A 23,874-nucleotide genomic window follows, 5' to 3' on the forward strand; every position below is an offset into this window, starting at 1 on the left:
TCCAGGTGAGTACAGCAGGTCACACAAAAGGCAAAGGCCACCAGCAGTCCTCCTCATTTACTGACATAGCAGTGATGCGTAGTTGTACTTAGATCAGGACAAATGAGCTACTTGTAATAGTCTAGCCACATGGATCACATTGGCAAGGAGCCTATAGAAGGCTATCCTAGTGGCATGCGTCTGGACTCTGGTCTGTGATGTGTACTACATATAGAAAAGGTAGCTCACACTCTCTTAAAGAAAGAATTTATTGTGAACCAGCTGCTGGTGGGTCCCACTTGTAATCCTAGTCACTCAGGAGACTGAGATCTGAGGATTTCAGTTTGAAGTCAGCTCAGTTAGACAAATCTTGGAGACTGTCATTTCCAGTTAACCAGCAAAATGACAGAAATAGAGATGTGGCTCAAGGGGTAGTGTAAAAAAGCCAAGCAAGAGTTATTACTGCCACCCCCAAAATAAAAACTAAATTAAAAAGGCATTGTGAGCTAGATTTTAGAAGCTTTCTGTTTTGTTTTTTTAATGTCTACCATTTCTTTTTATCATTGATAACTGTGGGACGTTGGCTGAATCATTTGCAAATATTTTTTTAAAAACAAAAATAACAAAATTAAATAGCACCTTTATATATAATCGCTCCAAACAAGAAACAAGTTGGATGTGCTGTGATGAATACTCAGTAGTAATAGAAAGTTACAAACTGCTGTACCTGCAGCTAGCTACAGGAATCTCAAATCCCCTTCAGAATGAAATGAAAGCGCACGTGAGAGCATAGATGCTGTCTGACTCCATTAATTTCGTATTATGGAAAAGGCAAAACAGAAACCTAGGGTTTGCAGATTGGGGGAGTGACTTCTAAGGGGCTGCACAAGGGAGTTTTGGGGAAAATTAGAATGATCCATATGTCTTGATGGTGTGAGCTGATTGTATGCATTTCAGACCATACAGTCCCATGTACCTAAAGTAAATTTTATTGCTTAAAAAGAATAAAAAGAGCCAGGCGTTGGTGGCTCATGCCTGTAATCCTAGCTACTCAGGAGGCTGAGATCTGAGGATCATGGTTCAAAGCCAGCCCAGGCAGGAAAGTCCATGAGACTCTTATCTCCAATTAACCGTCAGAAAACTGGAAGTGGCTCTCTGTCTCAAGTGGCAGATTGCTTGCCTTGAGCTGAAGAGCTGAAGGACAGCACCCAGGCTCAGAGTTTAAGCCCCAGAACTGACCAAAAAAAAAAAAAAAGAATAAAAAGACACTAATAAAATTTTGGATAATATCTGCCTAATATGATCACAGAATGATGTTGCTTTGAGAAGGGAAATACATGTAATTTGAATTCTGTAAATTCAATTTGGATTTTGTCATCTATGGCTGACAATAAAGGAAACCTATGGGAAATACTGAACCGTGATCTCGGTGAGGTGGCAAACACATGTAAGAAATGAGAAGATAAGTTTCTAGTGTATTAGAGGAGGAAGGGTTGTCTAATGGGTATCAAGGAAGGTTAGAAAAGTTAGTCAAGGAATAATCTTTTAATAGTGGACAGATTTTCAGTATTTATTTTTTTTTTGGGGAGGGTGTCCGGTCATGGGGCCTGAACTCTCTGGTTCTGGGCGCTGTCCCTCAGCTCTTCAGCTCAAGGTTAGTGCTCTACCACTTGAGCCACAGCACCACTTCCAGCTTTTTTCTTTTTGTGTATGTGGTGCTGAGGAATCGAACCCAGGGCCTCATGCATGCAAGGCAAGCGCTCTACCACTGAGCCACCTTCCCAGCCGTTTCGGTATATTTTTAATAGACTTTTAATCAGAGTATAACATTCCTACAGAAAAGTATGCAAATCCTGCCTGATGGATTTTTGCCAAATAACCAGAACAGAGAGAGAGAGAGAGAGAGAGAGAGAGAGAGAGAGAGAGAGAGAGAGAGAGAGAGAGAGTATATGTGTATATGTGTATATGCTGGTCCTGAGGCTTGAACTCAGTGCCTGAGTGCTGTCCCTGAGATTTTTCTGCTTAAGGTTAACACTTTACCACTTGAGCCAAAGTTCCTCTTTCAGCTTTTTTGGTTGTTAATTGAAGGTAAGAGCCTCAGAACTCCCAGCCTGGGTTGGCTTCTAATCATGATCCTCATATTCCAGTTTCCTGAGTAGCTAGGATTACATACATGAGCCACTAGCACCTAGTATCACCAACGCTCTTGTGCCTCTTCATTTTCTCCTCTTCTTAGTATGGTCACTCTTCTGACTTCTGATACCATACACTATGATATTAGTGTTTAATTTACCTTTATCCAAAACATACTCTCACTAGATTTTTTTTTGCTCAGCCGTATAGATCTGAGACTCATCTCTTGTTTCATGCAGTAATAGTACATTGTCATAGAATTTTCTATCACTATTTTGTTGATGAGGATTTGAGTTACCAACAGTTTCACACTGTAATGAGCAATACCTCCATGAGTGTTTTGGTACACTCTTCAGTAAATATATATAGACCTTTCTGTTCAGTATATACCAAGAAGTGCACTTAGTCATTAGACATGTTCATATTGAGCTTTGGTCATGCAAACTATTTTTTGAAAAGTTATTGAATGAGATTGTTCACTCAGCAACTGCTGAGTATTAAGCACCAATCATTGGTTATGAATCCATCTTTTATTTTATTGAAGAATGTTGTTTTAGATAGGAAGAGATAGTAAGTCCATGAAGGGTACCACAGCTAAGACAACACCTCAAGCAAATATTCAGAGTTAGAGAATAGATTGTTTATGTTTATTAAATTCATTTAGGGAAGTCTAGAAAAGTAAGTTAGCCCCAAATTCCAATCTAAATAAAACATGAAATTAGTTCATTGCTTATTGGTGAACCACTGATATTCTCTTTTTCTTTCTCTCCTTATCTCCTTCCCCCAACCCCATTTCTTCCTCCCTTCAACTCTGTCCTCATGTGCTTGACACTGGGGCTTGAACTCAGAGCCTAGTTACTGTCCCTGAGATTCTTTTTCTCAAGGTGAGCACTCTAACACTTGAGCCACAGTGCTACTTCTGGCTGTTTTCCTGAGTAGGTTATTAGAAATAAGGTCTCATGAACTTTCCTGTCTATGATGGCTTCAAACAGAGATCCTCACATCTCAGCCTTCAGAGTAGCTTAGATTATAGGCATGAGCCACCAGTGCCCAACTTTTTCTTTTTCTTTTATTTTTTTGCTGGTACTCAGAGGCCTCATACTCACTTGGCTTGGTTGACTGGCACTCTACCACTTGAGCTGTGCCTCTAACCCAGAGTTTTGCTGTTTTGGACATGGAGTCTTAAGGACTTACTCTGCCCGAGGCTAGCTTTAAACTTCTTCAGATCTCAACTGCCCGAATAGCTAGGATTACAGACAACAGATACCAGCTCCTGGCAAAACCATTGATATTCTTACATAGCTTTATGAAAAGAGTAAAACCCTGCTTTAGGAAGACATTCTGTATTTGTAGGTATAGATGGTTTGTGGGACGTAGACAGAATAGTTTTGCAGTTCAGGCTAGATTTGAACCATTTCAAAACAAAATGCAATGCAGTTAGGTTGTTGACAGATAAGCTATAATGAATGACTACTGTGTATTGGGATGTGGGGAGGAAGACTAAGAGATACCCCTGACCCTGGGACTCCCTTAGCCAGGGACATCAGAACTCGTTCTGTCTTAATATCTTCCATCATTTATTCTGATAACTCCACTTTGTTTCTTGTACTCCTTTTTTGGTACTCCTTTTGATTCTTTCTTATTTTACATACATCTTATATACAGGAAAGTTTAATGTTAGTGAAGAACAGTAAAACAAATAATTGTGTACTCATGTATCCATTTTAAATATAGAACATCCTGGAAGCTCATCACTGATTGCATCTTCCTCTTCATTCCCCTTTGAGATAAGTACCTGTCTGAATTATAATCATTTTTTTTCAGTATAGTTTGTGCTTTAACTAATTGGGATCCTATGGAAATATTCTATGTGCCCTGGATTTCTTCACGTTTGACTTTATCTCTACATAGAGATGACTAATTGTGGCTCACTCTTGTTCGGTGTATGTCATGATGTAGAAATAACCCTCATTTAATGCTGAGGATGAAACCCAGTCCACATGTTAGACAAGTACCTATTTCCTTTTCATCTTTAATCTATTGACACAAATGGCCCACCAAGTGTGGCAGCTATGATCATATCAAGTACATCCTTGTACAGGATTCTGTACATCTAAAAGCATCTAATAAGCACATTGAAATTTGTGGTCAGAGATTGCTCACAAGGGCTTGGGACAAAGTTGTTTTCCTTGTAGAAGACGTGCTTGTCTTATAGTAGCTTTTCAGTGAAGTTTCTAATTGGTGTTTGGAGTAGGTATTCTTTTTAAAAGGCCATCCTGGGCATTGTCGGGTGGCTAGCAGGACCCCTAGCTTCCATTCACCAGATTCCACCAGCATCCCACCTCCCCATTTATGCAAGTCAAAAGTGCCCCCAAGCATTGTCAAATACCTCCTGGGGGCAAAGTTGTCCCTGCTCTGAACCTTCCTTACCTGTGGCGGTAGCCTTTGTCTTATTTTCCTGCCTCTCCATCTCAGCCCCAGGTTGGTGACTGTGAATACAGAGTTCACCTCTGTCTAGAATGGGGACTTTCCTCATCCTAGAGACGCAGTTGCAAATGCCTGAGTGGTTTTAAGCTGGCCCTTGTGCCAGTCTCTGAATTTTCATGAACTGCTAGTCTGTTTCTGTCTCTTTGCAACTGTCTTGCCCTAAACCCTTTAAGCCTGAGGAGGCTGACATTATATTATGCGTTTAAGGAGACCACCTGCTCATTGCATTTATAAGTTGTTTTCTTTCCCCAAGCAATAGAAAAGAGTAAAGGATGGAAAGAAGGCAGGAAGGAAGGAAAGGAAGAAAGAAAGGAAAGAGGGAAGGAAGGAAGGAAAAAAGAAGAGAAGAAGGAAGGAAATAATATTTTCAATGTCATTTTATAAAGCTCTAATAAATATATGTTAAAGCTTTAAGATATCAGCGAGTTACAAGATTAAATATCTGGGCATTAAAGGCATGGTCCAGGCACTCTATAGGTAGAGATTGGGAAGTTCACGGTTCAAGGCCAACCTAACTGCAAGTTAGTCAGGCTTTATTTTATTTAGTAACCTATGCATGGTGGTGTACATTGGTCATCCCAGCCATCCAAGCAGTCCTAGGAAGTTTGAGGTTTGAGTTGGCCCTAGGTAAAAATATGAGACCTTATGTGCAGACTAACTAAAAAGGCAGAAAAGAGTTGGGGATTTGCGGAAATGGTAGAGTGCTTGCATAGCAAGCACAAAGCCACGAGTTTAAACACCAGTACCACTAGCATATTGTGTATATTTGAAGTACACATTTTATAGCATTATTATTACTTTGATATTAACTTGGATTTAAGAGTTACAGAAAAATAAGAAAAAAAATGGCAAAATAATGGCAACTTTGAATCTGAAAAATGTGATATATTTGGTTCAAATATACTTAGCACACAACTTTCCTGTTACTTTCTGTATAGGCTTAGATTTTCAAGTATAACTCGAATCTGTATTTGGATCAAGTATTGTAAAGTTGCTCCATCTAGTGTATGAAAGTTTTATGTAGCTACAGAAGAAAAAAAAATCCTTTCTGAAATATCTTTCATTATTTCACTATGAAATTAGAGGAAAATCAGACCAAAATAAAATTGGACTGTTAGCTGAATTGTTGCCCAAGAAGGAAACACAGGCAGCAGTAGTCTTCTCAGCATCGAAGGGCGATCATCCCAGATTCATGCCTGATGGGTTTGTCCTAACAGGCTCGCCTTCCTTTCTGTACTCAGGTTCTGTTTCCAGGCACTGTCAACAACCTTCCATACCACTTCCATTGTGATATACTCAGTCCTTGGCCAAGTCCCCACTTTTCTTGCATGGAATCATATCTGAGAGTCATATTGATTTTCCACAGCTAGAGAGATTAGGGCTGGGCTGGCTTCCTATGATTTCAGAGCACTTTGCAGTTTTGTTTTATCAGACTGAAATTCTTCATAGCTGTTAGTGTCTTACTGCTAGACACTATTTCTGGGCCATGTTTAATCTTCTTTCTGCACCTTCTTTATTTCTCTCAATTAGTGTTTTCACACATTGTAGCCACTGTTGTGTTAACTTTATTACTAGTACTCCTCTCCCCACCCTGGAAACGACCTAAGGATTGAAACGTTAAACATGGATTCTAAGGGCAATATTATTATACACGGAAGCCATGAGAGAAAGTACATGTAAAATGCCTATAATAAAATGGAAAGAAAATGGCTAGATGCTTCCAATAGCCCAGGGCAATTGTTGAGAGCTTGAAAATATATTAGCGTTAGAGTCTTTTCCCTAAGATGAAAGAAATCTGAAAAGCCCCTTTCACTGTGTGATTCCGTGGTTAACATGGAGTTTGTATGTTGTCATTTAAAACCATCTTGAACCCCACACTTGGGAAACATTGCCCAAGATTGACTCACCATTTGGCCAGAGAAATGTATCATTTCCGGGCTGGGAAGGTGACTTAGAGACTGCTTGCCTAGCATGAACGAAGCCCTGGGTTTGATTCCTCAGTACCACACACAGAGAAAAAGCCAGCAGTGGCGCGGTGGCTCAAGTGGTGGAGTGCTAGCCTTGAGCAAAAGAAGCCAAAGGACAATGTTTAGGCCCTCAGTTCGAGCCTCAGGACTGGCAAAAAAAAAAAAAAAAAAAGTATCCAACTTCCTAAAGTCCTTCTTTCCCCCCTTAGAAAACCTTTTTGAATACTTCCTTTCTGAGAATGGCCTTACATTTTCTACCATTGACACTTTTATAAATTGTGCTGATAGATTACCTTTTTTTCCACCCTCATAATTTCACATTTGTTTAGTCCTTTCTCTAACCAGGATTGAGTTTAAGGACATTTTTTTTTCCTTTTGGTAGTGGGGCTTGAACTCTGGGCCTGAGCACTGTCCCTCAGCTCTTCAGCTCAAGGCTAGCGCTCTACCACTTGAGCTACAGCACCACTTCGGGTTTTCTGGTGGTTTATTGGAGATAAGAGTTTCACAGACTTTCTTGCCCGGGCTGGCTTTGAACCATGATCCTCAGATCTCAGCTTCCTGAGTAGCTAGGATTACAGGCATGAGCCACCGGCGCCCGGCTTATTTTTTTCCTTTTTGTCTTTCATGCTAGTGAATGACATTCATTTAATTCATACTTGATATTAATACTCAGGAATTGTGCTTCATTCTGTTTTGCTTTTTAAAGTCAGGTCATAGTTAAAGTGGTTAAAAAACAAATAAAAACTACCATGTCAAATTAATGAAACACATATTCCACTGACAAATACTTACCAAGTGTCTTCTCTGTGTCACATTGTACTTGGAGAGAGTGAAGAAAACAGACATGGTCCATGCCTCGAAGAATCCAGAAGTTAGTCGAATGGGGCTACGTGGAGTACAGAGTCAAGAGGACACTCCAGTGTGGGTTCTAATTCTAGAATGAGTTTGCTTTTGTCATCATCGAGTAGCTTACAAAAACTTGAAATAGAGGCAGATGGAGAGAACTGTGGGCCCTACAGTTAGGTGTAAAGCCCAGATCCATGACTTATTAATATCTTCAATTTGGGGATCCTCAGTTTCTTTGTTTAAATAAAGAAGACTAAATAAATGTGAATATGTATGTAAATATGAGGTACAAGGGTCAGTGTGGGCTTCTGAATGGCTCTTTTCATCCTCCTTTCCAAAGCTGTACTCTGTTCTGATTGTTTTTTTTTTCTTCATATTTTGACTCACCAAGAAGTGAAAATGCATTGATCCTTGATCATGTATTAAGAACTAAACAGCTTTATTAATAGGAATATCATTGTGCATGATGTTTAACCATCACGAATCCAATTTCCAAGTAGTCTGTTTAAAGGAACAAATGATTTTACTATTCAAAAGTAATCTAAACCATGCCTTTTAAGAATCTGGTCCATGACGAGGTTCAGAGTTTGCCTGATTGGATGTGGAAGATAGCTCAGTCTGTCTTATTTGAATCTGCTTTGAAAAGTTGATCATCATGATTGAGACTCAGCTACTTGGAGCAAGAATACACCAGAGTCCTTTTTCACCTTGAGTTAGGTTAGAGTTCACTATGGCCACAGAAACCTTTCGGTCAAACGTATGCTATATATAAGCAACTATTCAACCAAATTTAATCTACACATGTTAAAACAGAAGTATTATATTAATAATGGCACAAATTACATATAATATCTTGAGATTAGTTTCCCATCTGTTTTATTTCATTTTTGTAAGCATTGATTATGGTCTACTAATGAGCTAAACCCACATCATTGAAAATAGTGGACTAAGTAAAATGATCATGTAAAAAAAAATAAAAAGAATCTGGTCCATAATATAAACCAGATGTAGATCAAGCATGTTAAATACAGCTTAGGACATCATAGATGCTTAATACATAATTGATAAAATGAATGAGTTTTAATAAGAATGCTTTTTATTTTCTATCTTAATTTATTCATGATCTTGTGCACACCTTTTAAAAATAAACTTTTAAGCCAGGCGCCAGTGGCACCTAACAACTCTAATCATAGCTACTCAGGAGGCTGATATCTGAGGATTGTGGTTGGAAGCCAGTCCGGGCACAAAGTCTGAGACTCTTATCTCCAATTAACCACTAGAAAAAGGGAAGTGGAGCTGTGTCTTAAACTGGTAGAGCACTAGACATGACCAGAAAAGCTCAGGGACAGTGCCTAGGCCCCAAATTCAAGCCCAACAAAAAAGAAAATGAAATAAATTTAAAAAAACACATTAGGAATAAGACTTGGAATGTTTATTATATCCCTTTCTATATCACAGCCTGGCTGTTATGTCTGGCAGTTAAATAATAGTAAACGTTAAAGTAAGAATGAGGCACTATATTTTTTCAAGGAAAGATGTAATTTTTTTCTTTGTCACTTTGTAGCAGTATTACTTGAAATTTCACAGGATATTAATTTAAAATATTGGTTATTTTAACTTTTACTATCAACATAAATACACACTTTGATTATAGGCAAGACTCCCTAGAGTGTGAATTAGAATCAGAAAACTAATGCATATTGAATTTATTATGATTGATTGGATTTAATCAACAGACAGGAAGGATTTTTGTGCAAATATTATGTTTCTCATTTTAAATCCTGTTTGCTCAGCATAACTGAACCGGATGTCATCAGTATAAGAGGCAGTACTTGAGATGCTTCAAACATTTGGGAAATTTGACTATTTAACAGAAGCTTAACAGAAGCTAATCTGAGCCCAGAGAAGTTCCAGTTTTTTTTCAGTTTCATCCAGTTTTGCTTATTTACATATGTGCTTCCCTCCCTGACTTATAGGTATGTTTATAGTAAAAATAAAGACATAATTGACACATTTACTAGAGGAGGTTTTTGGTGCTAGCTTTGCTTATTCACTATCAGAGCTCATAGATAATCATTGCTATCATGTTAATCTATGAAAAAGGTCTTATCAATACTTTATAGAAGAAAATGCCGTGACTCAGTACTTAGATAAGGCCAGCCAGTACATGAACAGTTTATGCTTGTTATGTTTGAGTGGAATAATTGGTTCTATTCAGTATAACATTAAAGACAAGAGTCAAGCTGATAGCTTATATATCTGGCTCTTCTTTATGAAGTCGTCGACAGGATGTGAGGTGCCTCTTTGTGGATTGTATTGTTATTCTCAGGATAGATTTCTCAAAAGGGTTTTTAAAAAAGTATTTATTTTTGTCATCTTTAGTTGTACAAAGGGGTTTCTAAAGAGTTGTAACATTAATTTTGTCCCCCTTGCTGTTTGCACAAGCATCGAGATCCCTCAGGAAGTTGAGAAGGTCTAAGTCAAGTTTATGTGAGGTCATCTTCATCTCTCCTCTGTCTTCTTGACCATGTTGAAGGGTTTCTCTGGGTACCAGATTCATTAAGCTTGTTTTTCAATGAAACGATGCTACCGTATTGTTTCAGGGAGATCTGGTCTCTGTAGGAAGGAAAAAATAGAAACAGGATAAGAGAGATAAATGTGATTGAGTGGTACTGAGCGGTTATTTCTGCAGATAGATAGTCATTAAAAATTTTCCTTTAGTCATGTTGTGGTGGTTCAAATTAGAACACTGGACCAATTCCCTGTAACTTTGTACCCAAATACTTTATCCATGAAAGTCACTTGTGCTCAGCTGCTTAAAAGCTCCCAAATAAAGAGTACATATTTGTGTGGCCTGTTTATGCCCCTGAACTTCCTTCCTGATTAATTAAATGCAACTCTTCAGTGATATTTTATAGATGATTTCTTTTACAGCAAAATACTTCTTGAGCACTTGCTATGTGCTATTCACTGAGAATAAATAAGCATAAAGGATCCTGTGCCCTTCAAAGACACAAAGCAAATAAGATGACTGAAAGTTGAATTAAGTGCCATAAAAGAAAGGGGCTAACCCTTAGAGATCAAAAGGCAGCGCGGTGAGATCACCATCCCTCATCCACAGGAGAGGAGGAACCCACAGTGGGAAGGAGTCCTCTGGAGAGAGTAAGAAGTAATTCCTAGTGAATACTTTGCAGAATTAAATTCTGTATGTGACCTTTTTTATTCAACAGATACATGGTGATCTGGTTCTCGGGTATTTTCCTCCTACCTCTTAGAGATAATTTACACACAGCACATCATCTGTGACTCTTATCTGTTCTATGTTATATTGGCTAGTCATTGTTTCCACACTAGACTCTCATGAAGAGCTATAGCAAATACAGAACTCCTAACCTTATCCCAGTTTAATTCAGTATTTGTTTGGAGCAAGGTCCTTGGCATTTTGTACATTTAGCATCTCCTCCATATAAAAGGATGGGAAAGGAAAAGGCTCCCCAGGTGCATCTGATAAGAAGAGGGCCCATTTGTTGGGCTCATAATGAGACATTCCAAGACGAAGTGGATGCTTCTGAAGTCATATGTAGAAGGTAGTCTTGGGCTGCTATATGCCTGGTCCTTAGTGAGCCATTATTGGCTCATTGTTGTCTACTGGTAAGTGGAAGTAGGAACTCACTTAAAAGAACAATGGCTATCAAAGAAAAAAAAAAAGCAGATACAATGGTGTGCTTGGGAGAACCGTAGGACCTTTAATCCCCAAATAAAACAAGAAACCCAAGGCATGATAAAAATGGTAGCTTTTCTTTAGCTACATTTTAGACAGGATGACAAGTAAAACTTCTTATCTGTTCCTTAACACTGTTAGAGTAGTGATTGGATTTTTCCTTCCAAAAGATTCCAAAGCCTAATTTAGCTTCCAAAGAAAAAGTGGCTGTCACTTGGATGGTTGGTTGTTTTAACTCCCAGTCCAGCATTAAAAGGTCAGTAAGAATTTTTATGACTGGTTGATTTGTTGTATTTCAGGACCAGGAATAGAAATTCAGATTTGGAATGCATTGCAGAACAAGAAAAAATTTAAATTTCAAATTAAATGATTAATAATAAAGTGGCAGGTATTATTATTTTGCTATATTTGGTATTTTAACATTATTTTTCCTTTACTAGCTCTTAGTTTGTATTTTGTTTTAGGCAGTGTGTGTGTGTGCGTGTGCATGTATGTTGTATTGTATGTATTCATATGTACTTCACATGTTTACAAACTCAGGATATGCACGAGACTGATGCCTGAAACTGTAGATTTTCTTGCTTTAATTATATTTATTGTTCATCAAACTGCAGACTGCTGATTATTCTAGAAAGGTAATGGTCACCCAGGTTTTTTGGCGCTCAAAGGCCACTCTGAATAGTTGGGTGATGATTTGAGGGGTAATGTTTTAGTATTGGAGACACAGGGAACACTTCCTGTGCTTTGTAGCGAGGGGCAGATAGGCACATTTAAGTCAAGCCTTAGTCCCTTTCATGGTAGATTGCCATTGCTCTGTCCACAAAGATCCCTCTGTAATACTCGCATCATTTAGACCCTTTTCAAGTACCATAAATACATCGAGCACCTATGTGTTCAAGTAATTTTACATGAACATTTATTTGTCAGAATAAAAAGTCAAGTGATGCTGCTGGCTGAACATAGTGAAGAGTATTTGACTCCACACACTGCCAAATATCTAGAATAATTTCCTGGTCAGTTTTAAAGGCCATGGAGGACACCTATTTTCCCCTGGGTATCAGTGTGAAATGAATCCAGGTTTCAGTTCTAAATTAGTACTTGGAGTAATACTTGGAGGATCTTGACACAGTAAGCCCCTGCCCTCTCCTTTCCTTGGTCATTTGATTGCACTCTGTATCCTGCGTTGGTTCTCTCAATGGGCCACTGTAGGTCTAAGTTAGGTAGCATTAACCCAAATTGGCATCACGGGAGCTATTTTCTTTTTTTTTTCTTTTTGGTGCTGGTAATGGGGCTTGAATTCAGGGCCTGGGTATTGTCCATGAGTTCCTCCCCTCCCCTCAGGGCTAATTGCCCTTCCCAGGTTTTCACCCTGAACAAAACCTGTTGGACTTTTGATTTCATCCTTTCTGCTCTGTTTCTTCTCTTACATTTTTGGTGCAAACTGCTACCTAAACAATATAGTAACGAATTCCATCTGTCTTGAAATTGGTTCTTAACTAGAGGCCATAAAACCCTTTCTAAAAACTCCAGTCTGAGCTCATGCTGCCCTGTTTACAGGCTCCTGGTGGTTTCTTATTCATCTTGGGACAAAAGCAATGACCTTTTCCTGGCCTTCCCGATCCTGTAAGTCTGGCCTAGACACTGCTTTGTCTCCTGGGTATCACGCTTTTCCCACCCTGTATTCTGTAGTCTCCGTGGATTGTAACTTCCAACCTCAGGGCTTTTACACGTGCTGCCACTGCTGCTGGGAAATTCTCCTTCCACCTCCCATCCCACTCAGAGCTCAGCCAGAATTCCCTTCCCTTAAGGATGGAACTTTCTGACCTTGAAATGTTTCGTGCTTCATCTTCCTGTAGCACTTACCACATGTATAATTATAGATTTATATGATTAATATGTGTTGCTCACTTTGAAGAGTTTCCATAGTGGCCAGGTCAGAGTCGAGGTTTTAAAAATACTCACTAAGGTATATATATATACACAATGGAATTCTATGCTTTTATCAGAAAGAATGACACTGCATTCTTTGTAAGGAAATGGAAAGACTAGGTAAAAATTACATTAAGTGAAGTAAGCCAGACCCAAAGAAACATAGCTTGCATGGTTTTCCCTCATTTGTTGTAACTAGAATGTGTCTATAAATCTACAAGTAAACATATAAGGTGATAAAAGACAAAAATTACACTTGGACATAAATGGGACTTTAAACATTCACACAATGAGACCTAAGGAAGCTATTCTTAGGGGATGATCACAGAGGTTCAGTAGCTATGTAAATATGATCATATAAAATGAAGTGTATTGAAATGAACTCCAAGAAGTGGAACAAAAAGTTTTTTGTTATTTTTCTTTTCCTCCTGTGTTGCTGTTTTTGATTTCTGTGCCTTCTGTCTTATATGTAAGTTTTATCTGTTTGGGTAAGGAGGAGCACAGAAATGGCGTGACAAAGGGAGAGCAGATGCAGCAATGATACTTACCAGACACTATGTTGAAAATGAACTATACGAATTGTAGGGGAGGAGGGTTCCGAGGGAAAAACTGGGAGAAAATGAGGGGAGAAGGGACACTGTTCAGAAAGAATTGTACTGCCAGGCAGTACATCACGCCTGTAATCTGAGCTACAGGAGGCTGAGATCTGAGGATTGTGGTTCAGAGCCAGCCTGGGCAGGCAAGTCCATGAGACTCTTATCTCCAGTGAACCACCAGAAAACCAGAAGTGGAGCTGTGACTTAAGTGGTAGAGTGCTCACCTTGAGCTGAAGAGCTCAGGGACAGCGCCCAGGCCAAGTTTAAGCCCCATGACAGACGGAAAAAAAAAAAAAAAAAAGGAAACATATTCTTTACCTGACTTATAACTGTAACCCCCCTGTACATCACCTTCACAATAACAATAAGATAAAAAATAAAATATATGCTGGATTAAAAAATAAAATAAATGTAAAAAAATTCACTAGACTAGTGAATGAATGAATGAATGAATGAATGGTGAGCAAATAATCAGAATCTGAATGACTAAGATCCTGGGCTGGATATTTCCTATTACGGGAGAAGAATTTTCTTTAAAAAGTCAATCTAATTCAAATCTAATTACAGTGAGTACTGATTGCATGGTTTTATATCTGTTCAGTTTGAAGATAAACTCTTAAGCACAGAGAGGTGAAGTTCCTTGCCCTGGATGCACAGCTTGCCAATGCCATGTGTCATTGTTCTGACCTTCGAATTGTGTGTCATAAGGAGAGGCAGCCAGCCATATTTTCTAACTTTGTAAGGAGGCTTCGGTGTGCTGAGTCTGAAGGAGCTACATAAATATTTGATAATGTTGATGCTGTCATGTCTGCATTTTGTGGTGTGTGTGTGTGTGTGTGTGTGTGTGTGTGTGTGTGTGTGTGTGTGTGTGTGTGTGTGTGTGTGTGTGTGTGTGTGTGTGTGTGTGTGTGTGTGTGTGTGTGTGTGTGTGTGTGTGTGTGTGTGTGTGTGTGTGTGTACATGGTTTGCTGCTTTTCTTGTATACCAGTGCATTCAGAATAGGATTGGGTGACACAGCCCGAAGGTGTGTGTGTCCTACTTGATGGAGCTCAGTGTTAGAAGCAGTTTGTGTTTTACCTCCACCAGGATGAGACTGATGAGCAAGCCCTCCGTGTGTTCTTGGGGTCTAGGGGTCTCAGGAGCTTTGCAGGTCTCTCAGCCTGTCAGCAGAAGGTCATGCTCACTTTCCAAGGTCCAAGGATGCCCAGGCATGGATGCAAAGCAGTGCCAAAGGATCTCCCCAAATGAGGAGGGGCCGGAGCTATCCCCTGCAACGCTCCCACCCTGAATTCTGTGAGTCCATTAAATGTTAAAAAGCCACCCGTGTGTGAAATTGCCTCTCCTTTCAAGTTCTCTAGTAATGCACAGCCCCTGCAAGCCTGAACTGGTGCCCAAGTTGGGGTAAGGCTAAGTCAGCATCCCCAGTGCTGCCCAGCTGCTGGGTGGGTGGATCTCTGCCTGCTGGGCCTGGGTCCTGGGTCCTGCCTCTATGCAGAAGGAGGCAGCAGTTTGTCCTGCAGGTGCTGTAGGTACTGGATTATACAGGTCTGCTGTTGCAGACAGATACCAGGCACCGCTGTAGCGTGGAGCTGTGTTTGGATTGGAGTTTCCAGGGCCTTATCAGAGCCACCCCTAGTGACACAGCCTGTGCCAGAACTAACTTTGACTTTCACTCTTCGCCAAGGGCTCGCAGAACACCTTAAAGGAAAAAAGATGGAGGCGCTTAGATTTCAGATGTTCATGCCATGCTCCTTTGAAAGCTTGTATCTGTAAGTCAAGTTTTATTCTGGACATAATCTTGGGACCACTTAACAGGAACATTTTGTTTTGTTTTGTTTTGTTTTCTGAGGGGGAGGACAGAGGAGGAATTATAAATACTGACTTACTGAATACAGAGGGAATGATAAAGACGGGAGCTGTTACTTGGTGTCTGGCTTTAATCAGTCCCTGCATAACCTCTGAGGGGTGGATGGGAGAAGGGTATCAACTACTTTGGGAAATGGCACCCTGAATGCCAGTCCTTTGTCTTTGCTCTCTCATTTAAAATTGAATATTGGTCTTAAATGAACAATGACAAGAAAATCTAGCTGCTTGAAAATCTGTAAGAGCAGAGCTTGATTTATGATTACAAGCGAGACTGCAACCCAGTTCTGAATGAAAAACAGAGAATTTTCTTTTGGGAAACAGTATGCTTACTAGTAACATTTGTCAAAACTATTCCATTGTAAACACTTTGGATTCCCTGTCTGTCTGTCTGTCTGTCTGTCTGTCTGTCTGTCTGTCTGTCTGTCTGTCTGTCTGTCTGTCTGTCTGTCTGTCTGTCTGTCTTTTCAGCAGTGATATCAGTTCCATTGATAAACGTCTCATTTGCAGTTTTTGCATATTGATATTTTTCTTTTTTAAGGGAAATCTGTCTGGCATAGAAATGTAGGACAGGTTTGAAATTGGCAGTTTGAAAGCAATACTAAAGTCGAGGCATACTAAGTGAATAACAGCTTCCCCCTCTCCCTTTAGCATTTACTTGCGCTGGTAGTCGATAAGATTCCAAAACCAGTATGAAAAGCTAGGCTCCTAAGTGAATAAGCATTCAAGCAAATCAACTTATGCAAATCCACCTCTGGAGCTTAATAATTATTTACTGAGCATTCTTGGGTCATGAGAGAGGTTCTGATTAAGTGAGTGAGGCATTCTGCCCAGCAGCTTGTGAAGGTGTGCGAAAGCCGGCAGGAAGAATGGAAAAATACTAGATGTAGCATAACTATTTTTAGAATCAGATTCTTTAAAAAAAAATTCCCCATCAATTGAAATATGGGTGAAAGTCCGTTATTTTCAGCAGCTACATCCTTAAAAGGTCTTAGAAAAGGTAGTTTAAAAAATGTGTTCTAATTCCTAGCACTTGTGTTGCTGCTGAGTTACATTTGTGGCTGCTTTAGATTTTTATTTTCATTCTGTGTATCATAAAAACAATTTGATTACTCACCTCTAAGATGGTAGGCTACTTTATGAACAAAGTATATATAGTTATATAGTTAAGATATCATTATGCCAGGAACTGTATAAATTTCTGCCTTACAAATCATGTACTAGCTGGGGAGATGATGTCTGTTCTTCATGATTCATGCACTACAAGACTATACATAACTCTGTGTGTGCTTGTGTGTGTGTGTGTGTGTGTGTGTGTGTGTGTGTGTGTGTGCGCGCGCGCACGTGCATGTGTACTGGGGCTTGAACTCATGGTCTAGGTGCTATCCCTTAGCTTTTTGCTCAAGGCTAGCACTCTACCACTTGAAGCATAGCTCTACTTCTGGCCTTTTGCTAGTTAAATGGAGATGAGAATCTCATGTAATTTCCTTCCTTGCCTGGCTTCAAGAGGAGAGATCTTTATATCTCAGCCTCCTGAGCAGCAGATTATAGGTGTAAGCCATTGGTTCCCTGCCTCGAGCTTTTTTTTGTTTTTGTTTTTGTTTTAAATTAAATAAAGCAAGTTAGTGGATGATACCACTGGATGAAATTTACCCATTCTGATATAGCAAATTTCCATAGCTAAATTTTTACCCAAATCAATTCTTAATTATGTTGCTTAGTTAATAAAATACCTGCGTAGGAGCTTGCTTCCCTTATAAACTCTCCAAATTAAATTCCTAGCCAGCATCTTGGACAAAACTTGTATACTAATGGTTGCCCATGAACTTTTCTTAGGCATGTTCATTGAGGAAGGCACCAATTGTGAATCAGTTGTGTAATAATTTCCTCTAGGAAACCAAAAAGACATTATAGCAAAAAGCAACATTTTATAGTGTTGGATTTCTCGTCAGTTTTTAACTAGTTTTTCAATATTAAGACGTTCAGTGGATAATCTTTTAAAACTAAATCTGTATAGCTGACTTTATTGTTCAGTTTTGATTTATTGTCCACATTGTTTATGGCCTTCATTCTAAGCCTCTTGTATGAATACATTTAATTCTTACAACTGCCTTTTGACAAGCTGCATTTCCTATTCACATTATGCAGATGGGGACACTAAAACATGAGTATGTGGAAATCCCACCCAAGTCATACAGCTAAGAAATGATAGAGCGAGGATTTCAAGCCAGGCATTCTGATCTCTTATCTTTGTGACATACAATTATTTTCCCATGAAGTACTAAGTTTTGTATTGAAGAAGTTTCTCCCATCTTGTTTTCTGAATTACTAATTAATAATGTCATTGAGGTTGAGGAATTATGATTAAGTCTGGTTGCTACAGTATTTTTTTCTGTCAAATAAATCTCCAAAGTTTAGCATAAAGATAATTGCTTGGACTGGGAATGTGGCTTAGTGGCAGAATGCTTGCCTAACATGCATGAAACTCTGAGCTTGATTCCTCAGTACCACATAAATAGTAAAAGCCAGAAGTGGTGCTGTGGCTCAAGTGGTAGAGTACTAGCCTTGAGAAAAAGAAGCTCAGGGACAGTGCCCAGGCCCTCAGTTCAAGCCCCAGGACTGGCAAAAATAAAATAATTGCTTTACCTGGAAAGACACGTACTATCAGTTTCTACAGCCAAAGGATGGACGTACTCATTAGCCAAGTATGGCTTGCATTTCCACATCTGGAAACGCAACAGTATAACTGGATAAAATGGGAGAGAGAGAAGCTGCTTCATTAAAGTGGAACCAGGGCATTTCCCCAAATAACTAGGATAGTCTGCTGGGCAGGCATGCATGCCATGTAATCATGTAAGCCATGGCTGCTGTTTGTAAGAGTGTCCCTTCAGTGAGGGCAGGTGCAAATGTAAACTGCTCCTTACTTCATGGTAGGTACTTTTGTGTGGATTTCAACACAGCATAACCAACTTGGCATTTGGTAGGTATTTCATACAGCAATTGTAACATGGTGATACACTAAAACATTCTGACTCTTCTACAACCCATTCACATCTTGTTTAGATAAGCAGAGGTGCTTGTCCTGCTCCAGGGACAGTTATTTGGGTAGTTACAGAAGGGCTTCCTACCTTAAATTTTTTTTCTTTTTCTTTTTTCTTTCTTTTTGCCAATCCTTAGACTCTAACTCAGTGCCTGGGCACTGTTCCTGAGCTTCTTTTGCTCAAGGCTAGCACCCTACCACTTGAGCCACAGCACCACATCTGGCCTTTTCTTGTTTATGTGGTACTGAGGAATTGAACTCAGGTCTTCATGCATGCTAGGCAAGCCCTCTACCACTAAGCCACATTCCCAACCCCTTTAAAATGTTTTCTTCCAGTTGCTTTCTCACTCAAGTCTAAATTCTGAAGTCTAAATTAGTTTCCTCCCCACTTTCTTCCCGCCCCTCTCCCCCCAGTTTGGGAGTTTAAAATGTGTTATTTTGAAAACTACCTTAGTGCTCTATTACTTCTACCTTATAAGAGGTGATAATATTTAGAGCCTTTTTAAGAAACAGCAGCTGGATGTGAATGGGATTCCATTGCTCTGGACAGAATCAAAAAGAATCAAGAGTGTGGTTCAGTGGAAGGAAGTTTGATCTGAAAGACAGAAAATTGACTGTGGGGCACTTCAACTGTTTGTTTTCTACTCTTTCAGTGGTCTGACTCTCAGAGGCAAGTTCCTTGAAAGAAGCAGAGTGTTTTAAGAGGGTGCTAACTCACTGTGGCATCTTGGAAAATGGAGATTGGTTGTGGTTTAAAAAAAAAATAGAGGAAATGGCAAAATCCACATCTTAGTCAAAAATACTTCCTAGGAACAGATTGACATCCCTCTTTGAAGTTGGCAGAAGTGGGAAATACTTGAGGAGTGGTAAAAATACCAGGTTAACATAATCTGGTGATGAAAATGGTTTGGGAGAAAACTGTTCCAATGTTACAGAAGTCTCTAAACATATTTGATCACCTTTTTTCATGAAGTATTTTTCAGTCTCTCCCATCAAAACCTTCTATTTGTAATCTGTGTTTGTGTATGTATATGTGTGTTTACATATTTGTATAATAAATACCTATGTTTCTGTAGTGTTACACGTATAAGCATGTACTAAAATAGACAAATGAAAATGATCATATAAGATTTACAAAGACATGGTTAGATTCTTTTTCCTTTACCCCCAAAATATCGTATTTTGTATGTTCTTTCAGCAAATGTTAATATGCTGAGAGTCTTATTGAGGTTCTCTTTTATTTTAATCTAAGAAATGACTGAGATTACTCTTCTCTGGTACATGCTGAAGGTCCAGCTTACAGAACATGGTGTCCCAAGGAGATCAGGATTCTCCACATTTTATTAACTAGCTGAAGAGTTGGGGTTCAAAAGAAAAAATCTGAGCTTTTAACTTCTGTGTCACTGGTAGCTGCTCAGTGTTTAGAATGTTTTTCCCTTTTGTACAGTTAAGGGTACAAATCTCCAGTGCTGTCTAGTTGGGAGACATGATGTCCCTAATGTCTAACCACATCTAGCCTTTGGGAAGCATATTGGTTATAGAAAAACAAGAACAAGGGGGTGAAAGTCATGCTGCCTTTTGCAAAAACCTTTTTGTTTTCTTTGTGCTGGAAGCCTAGAACATTTTTGAATGTAAAGTTTCAAAGAAAAAAAAAGGCTCACAAAAAAGCTGTAATCCTAAAGATTTTCATTCCTTTTCTTGTCCACTAAGCCCCAAATTTAGTGAGGACACAAGTGCTAAAGATCTGTGTTTGACTCCAGGGTGAAACCTGTTCTCTTCCATGAGAGCATGGGTGTTTCTCCCAGCTATTAAAAGCATTGTAACAAGGGACAAAATAGCTTCTTCCTGGTATTTGTTTCCTCTCTTCATCTTAAAAAGTTCCCACCTGGAAGGAATGGAAAGATGGAGGAGCTAAGCACTCTAAAGCTTGAGACACCAGGACTAGTGTGAAAAATAAACCCTCCTTGCCAGCTGGGCGATGGTGGCTGTTGTCTGTAACCCTAGCTATTTAGAAGGCAGAGATTTTAGGATCTCAATTCAAAGCCAGAACAAAACCAAGAGAGTCTTATCTCCTGTTCACCAGCAAAAAACCAGAGGTGGGCGCATGGCTCAGGTGGAAGAGCACCAGTCTCTAGTGAAAATGCCAAGTGAGAACATGTGCTGAGTTCAAGCCTCAGTAACAACCTTAAAAGAACCAAAGCAAACAACAACAAAGTCACTAACTCTGACTTGGTATCTGGAGGCATTTTGAAAATACTGTTAAAAGTTCCTTTTGGCTGGTAGAACAGACTGGGTAGGGCCAGTTTCTATCCAGTCTACTTATTAGTTCCTTTTGTTTATAACAAAATAGTTTTACTATAAACATCAAGGTTCATCGGCAGTTTCTGGATGGATGTCTGGTTTCATGGCCCATTTGACAACACTGGGTAGTATTTCTCCTCCCATCCCATCCACCTGGGAATCTGCTGTCAGGGACTTTCAGGATATGGCCAGGCCCCCTGGAAATGGACAGTGGAATGTGAATTTCCATGAACTTAGAGGAACGTTTTTTGTTCTGAGAGTCATAGGTGTGGGTTCATGTTCCAGCACTCCTGAGGAACAGATCTGTACTCTTGAATGTTTTACTCTTAGCTTCCAAATATGGCCAAGTTATCAGTATCAGCTGCAGAATTTTTGTAGACAACCTGGTTCCTGGGTTTTGTCTATAATAAAATTAGAATGTTCAGCTATGGAAATGGGGACATTTACTCTTGACAGTACCCTCAGCTGATGTTGTGGCGATCAGCCTTTTGCATTTTGGAAACTCCCCCTCCTGCCTTCGTCTTGCAAGCGCTGTGCTTACAGGAACGTGCCACAGTGCCTTGCTGCTGTAACTTGCCTAGCTGTGGGATAATGTTCTTACCTGAATGTGAAGTGAATACTACTGGGTCTTCCTGTGTCTCTGCCCCATGTGAACTCCAGCCACAGGGTCACATGAGGATAAGTAAATGATTCCCGACTGCAAGTAAACAGCCGAGTCTGAGCTCCACCAACATCATGAAGATTATATTTTTCCTAGAAAAATTTCATGGCTCATATGAGAGAAATGCGAATGGAATTATCTTTTCTGTCGGTCCCTGTAGAACTTGGTGAAGTTCTCACAATTAAGCAGGGATTGCTTAAACTCGATGAGACAAACCTTGTATGCTTCCAACGTGAACTTAGGCTTATAAAAGATTGTGCTTTTTTTGTATAAAAAAGATATAACACTTTTATAGCTTAATATTATAATTTTTACCATGTTTTTTATCCCCAGTCATCATGTTAAGCTTCTTATGTCTACTACAAATTTCACTCCTGGGCAAGGTATTAAACATGCTCTGAGTAAGAAAAGCCATAGTGTAAGGAATGATATGAATTCATGAGGCCACAGTTACAGGTAAGTATGTGGCTGAGCCCAAGAATTGAAGAGAGGAAACATCTTCTAGAGTCCCAAGTGACTGGATTCCTGAGAACCAGCACTGATTTTTGGGTCTTATAAAGAGGCATTGACAAAGGTCAGTGGTGGTCAGGCAGATGGTCGGTGGTGAGATGTTGGGATATGGGACCTAGTGGAATTTCTGATTCTTACAAGTGGTTGATAAAGTCAGTAGAGTAAACTATTTGGATTGAAGAATGCACCAGAATTCAGAGTCCCTGTCCAATGTACCTGTAACATTGTAGAGAAGGAAGATACTCCAAAGGTTCAAAATAATCAGCCATAGGGGTAGGAATGATCATATGTCATTGGCCACCATTGGTCCATATGCTGCTTTTCAGTCATTTTACTGATCACCTACTTTAGGTAACATTTTGGCTCACTCCAAAGAGGAGGTGGGTTTTGGAGAAGCCCAAAGATGTCAAGTGGCTGATTAAAGGTCATTCCTCAGCAGTGACTGAGCTAGAACTTGAGACCGTTCAATGATGTCTTTCTTGAGTCAACATGGAACAATTCCCATTGTCAAGGAGAGGTATTTGGCTCTGGAAGTGGCACTAAACGCATTTGCCTCTGTGATAGTTGTCTTTCCTTTCTGATGAAGGCAGATTTCCTTTCCCGAATGGAACTAGATCAGAGTCCAAACATTTGAGACAATTGACTTAATGTTAAGACATCTCCTAAGAAATAATGTGACCATGACTTGCAACTGTTAAATCCCAGGTATTCCCAGCACCTGGCAATGACTGTTTGTTGGATAAATGACCTTTACATAATCTGATTAAAAGGATTCAGACTCATGGAATTAGGATTTTCTAGCCAGGGCTGAGATTCATGGGCTCAAGGATGAGCAGTTCACTTTTAAAATTAACTACATTAGGACATCTCTCCTTAGGCGTCACCAGATCCTTCTCGCTGCTAAAGTAACCATTATAGTCAACCTGGATAATTCTCACAGAAATCTCAATTTGCGTTTAAAACAGTGTGCTCATTTGTTCTGCAGTGTGGTGAAATGTAGATACCTTCATTTAGGTCTGTGATGTGATAATTGCAAATTCCATTATTTCTAAGAGAAAGGTATGTTCAAAAAGATGGAGGGAAAGGCTGAAGATGTATGACTCAACAACTTGGAAATATTCAGCAGGCTGTATTTGTGCAATGAAGCAACTCCAATGTTTTCTTTATTAAAACATTGTCAATAAGCTGAGCCTTGTTATACTTACATGGATATAAAATATACTTGCTCTATTTTCTTTAGTAGGTTTTTTAGGTATTTGTGTTGGTCTATTTTATAAATGTATCTTTTTCCCCCCAGGAAAGATACATAAAATGCTTTAAGTGCTTTTTTGATTGACTTTCAAGTATGAAGCCTTGGTGTAGTTGATAGTAGTTTAATTTTGTTTCAGGAATGCTTTACTGTTAATTGAAAGGATTTTTCCTCCCCAGTATCACGGCCAGTGACTTGTCTTGTGCAGCTAATTAGTGCGATTATTCCGCAGCTGCATTTGCTATCGTACAAAGGTTTGCTTCTGTTTTTATCAAAAGGATCAGTCTCTCCAGGAATGTTTGGACCTGACAGGCTTTGAATAGTAAGACCACTTATTTATTTTAAAATAGCCATTCCTCCCCACCCCCTTCATCCTTGGCTTAAGAAAGTACCTGAGAGCTTTGAACACATATTCAAAAGTAAGAAAGTCCATTTTCTTCTGATGCTCTTTTAGTAGATGTTTAGCAAGTAAATAGATTATTTTCCTTGAATAGATTAGTGGCTAGAGAGTGTTCTTATTGTGCGGATCAGTACATGGCATTAAAGTAATAAATGAAGTATTACCTCTAGTCACTGCATGTGTAGGAGACGT

At 39.4% G+C, this 23,874-nt stretch overlaps 1 protein-coding gene across 9 annotated transcripts in view; it reads left to right on the forward strand.

Moving 5' to 3' along the window:
- Positions 1-23,874, forward strand: part of Mitf (melanocyte inducing transcription factor) — a 216,450-nt gene that overhangs the window by 107,284 nt on the left and 85,292 nt on the right. For 2 of the 9 annotated variants that reach the window (XM_070018949.1, XM_070018950.1), the window contains exon 1: positions 15,326-15,427. The exons of the other annotated variants lie outside the window; for them this stretch is intronic. In XM_070018949.1, coding sequence (XP_069875050.1) covers positions 15,372-15,427 — 56 coding nt within the window. In that variant the 5' untranslated portion in view covers positions 15,326-15,371. Of the gene's footprint in view, positions 1-15,325; positions 15,428-23,874 lie in introns of those variants that run through there. 9 annotated transcript variants of the gene reach the window in all.

This window comes from Dipodomys merriami, unplaced genomic scaffold (genome assembly GCF_024711535.1).
Source record: "Dipodomys merriami isolate MVZ:Mamm:240054 unplaced genomic scaffold, mDipMer1.0.p SCAF_13, whole genome shotgun sequence".
Classification (NCBI taxonomy): Eukaryota; Metazoa; Chordata; class Mammalia; order Rodentia; family Heteromyidae; genus Dipodomys; species Dipodomys merriami.